Raw genomic sequence first — 4,096 nt, 5'->3', positions numbered from 1 at the left:
TAAGATACTAGAGCAAATGCATAACTCAAATATCAAACTTATGATAAGATATTAAAATACCTTTGTGTAACATAATTCTTTTTCTTTATTAAGTTGGCTAAATATTGTATAGGGTAAAAATATGTTATGCTAATTAATTGCATAAGAGAGTGACACGTGGAGCCAAAGGTAGAGGATAGCTAAAACTGAAGACAATTGTTCCATTTATTACCAGAAAGAATGACGCTCATAAAGATGCAATAAATGTCGTCCACCCAGTAGCATTTAATGGAAAATATTCTACAATATTTAATATACTGCCCGTTATAAAGAATTTGTCATCTATGTTCACCGTTACACATTCTTCAATGGCCCTCATAATTGACATTAAAGAAGGGCATGATCCTAGGACTGTGTTCCCTAGGTGCAGTTATAAATAGTGAGCTCTGTTATCATTGTAAAGGGACGAATTTTCTGTCTAACTTACGCTATAATCAATTCAAGGCTCTATACAATTTTATCTTCTTACTTTTTGATTTCATTACTATTGTGCCCGGAAACTTCGCCCCCGGAATTCTGTCTAACTTACGCTATAATCAATTCAAGGCTAAGTAGTGCATATTTTTTCAATTCTTTTATTATTTTAGGATCAAATTAATTCACTTGTCTAGAAACCACGCATAAATTTAACTGTACCATTTTACGGGTAACCAGTTTGGCGCCCACCGTGGGGCATAGACAGTCGTATAATTAAGTTGGTCATTGCCTCTTTTACTAATATATTTCGATTATTTGTTCTTAGGAAAAATCACAGAAAATGGCAGATAATGGTGTTAACAACACACACAATCTTGAGGCCCAAGGAGACCAGCTTCAGCACAAGGATTCAATCAGTGACACCCACAATGAAGGAAACGATGCTACGTCAATCCACGACAGGTGGTACCCACGACATGTTCGAAAGGCGACTCCCGATGATCCTGAAGATGAGCATTTTGTTTAAGCGGTAAGGGTCCTGCAGGAGCAACAAGAGGTCATTCTAGGCCATCTCACACGGGAGGATAAGGTTATGACATAAATAAAGTAGGCATTGTCGGGTGCTTCCAATAACGCAAATGGACGAGGTCCAGTTCCTCCTGGCGCTCCCACAAATCAAACAACACAGAGGGCCGACAACAACACCCCAGGGGTGAGATCGGCTTTGATGGAGCCGGGGGGAGTGGTTTTGGTTAGCAACGATGAGAGTGATCCCTTCAAAAGCGAGATCTTATGGTTTTTTAGGAAAGTGAATGCCCGCATGGACCAAATCCCGGGTGCACCACCGGTGCTGAAAGGGCCGGACTCAAAGAAGTATACTCAGTTGTCGTATAAACCAAGCGCGGCACCAGAATTGATCCTGAAGTAGTTTAAAATGCCCAACATGCCGAAATATGATGGGACTGTGAACCCTCAGAAGCATATAACCATTTATACAACGGCGGTGAAGGGGAACGATTTAACTCCCCGCGAGATTGAATATGTTTTGCTGAAGAAATTCGGAGAGACTCTCACAAGAGGAGCCTTGACGTGGTATTCACTATTACCGGAGCATTCCATAGATTCATTTGAGATGCTCGTGGATTCTTTTATTAAGTCCCATGCCGGGGCCAGAAAGCTGCAAGCCCGAAAGGCTTACATATTCAGAATTGCACAAGAAGAGTCTGAGTTGCTACGGGAATTCGTCACCCGATTCCAAAAGGAGAGGATGTTGCTCCCGGCTATTTCGGATGAATGGGCGGCTGAAGCATTCACCAAGGGTCTGAATCTGAGAAGTTCTGATGCTTCCAAAAAATTAAAGGAAAGCTTGCTTGAGTTCCAAGCGATGACTTGGGCAGATGCTCACAACCGGTACCAGTATAAAATAAGGATTGAAGATGATCAGATTGGCCTCCCGACATAGGCAAAAGGTCGGGAGAAGAATAAAGAAAAATCAAAAGACGATTTTGACACAGATAGATAGTCTTCGAGGGGCCAATTTTTACCCAACGAACGGGCCAAAGGATGCGACAGAGGTTTCCGATCGATAGACAGGTTCGTTACCAATAGAAGAACTGATCGTAGTCGGAACAACAGATCATTGAAGGAAAAAGAAGTGTCAGGTACACGGGATCCTTCTTATCCCAGGCTATCAGAATACAGCTTCAACGTAAGTGTAGTAGAGTTGGTATCGGCTACGAGAAACATTAAAGAAGCACAGTTGTCGAAGTCGATGAGGTCCGATCCCAGCCAGAGGGATCCCAATTTATGGTGCGAGTACCACGGGATGAATGGCTACCAGATTGGGACTGCCGACATCTGCGTGAAGAGGTGGTGACACTACTGAAAAATGGCCATCTTAGGGAATTCTTAAGTGATCGGGCCAAGAACAATTACGGTCGCAACCGTGATAATGCGGAGAACTCAAAAATAGGAGAAGACCCCATACACCTGACGATCAACATGATCTTCGGGGGGAACGAGATCAATGGGGTTACCTTCTTGGAAGCAAAAAAGACGAAGGTATCAGTAACCCATAGCAAGAGACTACAGGAAGTCGCTGAAGACGACATCACTTTCATGGAGGAAGACGCAGACAAACTGTTGCTACCGCACAACGACGCATTGGTAATTTCTTTAAATGTACTAGATTTTAAAATTATACGTGTTTTGGTAGATCCAGGAAGTTCGGCCAAAATCATACAATGGAGGGTATTGGAGCAAGCCAAACTTACTGGAAGCATCATTCCGGCCATAAAACTCCTCGTCGGGTTCAACCTCGCAAGCGTAACGACCCGAGGAGAGATCCTGCTGCCCACAAATGCCAAGGGGGTTATGAAGACAACCCTTTTCGAGGTTATGGACGATAATATGGGTTATAACATTATTCTGGGAAGACCGTGGTTACACGAGATGAGAGTCGTACCATCAACATATCATCAGTTACTGAAATTCCCAACTCTCGAAGGGATCAAACAGATAAAGGGCGACCAACCAGCGGTAAGGCAGATGAATGTGATTTCGGTCTCCAGTAGCAAAGGGAAGGAGCATGCTGCATAGCAATTACACGAACCGGTGCCTGCTCCCGGATCAAGTGAAGTTAACCAGGGGGAAGAAGCGTTGGAATATTATCATGTGCCAAGATACTTCCAGGTACCAGAAGAGACAGATGCAGCAAAGTCCACAGTGGAAGAGCTCAAGCAAATTGCATTGTTTGAAAAGTTCTTGGAGAGGAAATTTCACTTGGGGACAAGACTGCACCCCGAGCTCAAGTATGGCTTTATTAAATTTCTTAAGTATAATGTTAATTGTTTTGCGTGGTCGCATGCGGATATGACAGGCATCCCAACGGAAGTGGCCGTACACAAGCTAAGCTTGGATCCCAACATCCCTCCGGTAAGATAAAAGAAACGCCCTATTGCGGAGGCTAGGAATAAGTTCGTCAAAGAAGAGGTAACTCGCCTACTTGATATCGGTTTGATTCGAGAGGTAAAGTATCCAGATTGGCTAGCTAATGTAGTAATAGTTCCTAAGAAGTATAATATATTTCGCATGTGTGTAGATTATAAGGACTTGAATAAGGCATGCCCAAAAGACTCATTCACATTGATGCAACGGTCGGGCACGAGTTAATGAGTTTCCTCATTGCTTATTCCGGGTACAACCAAATTAAGATGAACTTGGAGGATCAGGAAAAGACTTTGTTAATTATAAATTTCGGCACATATTGCTATAGTGTGATGTCCTTTGGGCTAAAGAACGCCAGAGCCACTTATCAACGGCTCGTAAATGAGATGTTTGAAAAATATATAGGGAACACCATGGAAATTTATATAGACGATATTCTTGTTAAGTCTTTGAACGTAGGTGATCATCTTAAGCATTTGCAAGAAACTTTTGACATCCTAAGGAAGCATAACATGAAGCTTAACCTCGAGAAGTGTGCATTCGGGGTCAGCTCTGGCAAGTTCCTAGCATTTCTGGTATCACAAATGGGGATTGAGGTAAACCCCGAGAAGATCAAAGCCATCGAAGATATCCCAGACCAGCTATCAAGCATGAAAGAAGTTCAAAGACTCACAGGGAAATTAGCCGCGTTGAG

General features: G+C 42.9%; 1 protein-coding gene across 1 annotated transcript; it reads left to right on the top strand.

The window, feature by feature from the left end:
* Positions 1 to 1,399: 1,399 nt before the first annotated feature.
* On the top strand, positions 1,400 to 1,918 carry LOC138898917 (uncharacterized). Its single transcript, XM_070185026.1, has one exon. The coding sequence runs from the start codon at positions 1,400 to 1,402 to the stop codon at positions 1,916 to 1,918; it is 519 nt and encodes a 172-aa protein (XP_070041127.1).
* The last annotated feature ends 2,178 nt before the right edge of the window (positions 1,919 to 4,096 follow it).

The sequence above is a fragment of the Nicotiana tomentosiformis genome, chromosome 9, assembly GCF_000390325.3.
Source record: "Nicotiana tomentosiformis chromosome 9, ASM39032v3, whole genome shotgun sequence".
In the NCBI taxonomy this organism is placed as follows: Eukaryota; Viridiplantae; Streptophyta; class Magnoliopsida; order Solanales; family Solanaceae; genus Nicotiana; species Nicotiana tomentosiformis.
The sequence above is the reverse complement of the archived record's forward strand: the minus strand, read 5'-3'. Positions and strand labels throughout refer to the sequence as shown.

What these genes read in the sequence shown, in the direction of transcription:
- LOC138898917 (XM_070185026.1), top strand. Translation starts at nt 1,400, where the DNA reads ATGCCGAAATATGATGGGACTGTGAACCCTCAGAAGCATATAACCATT.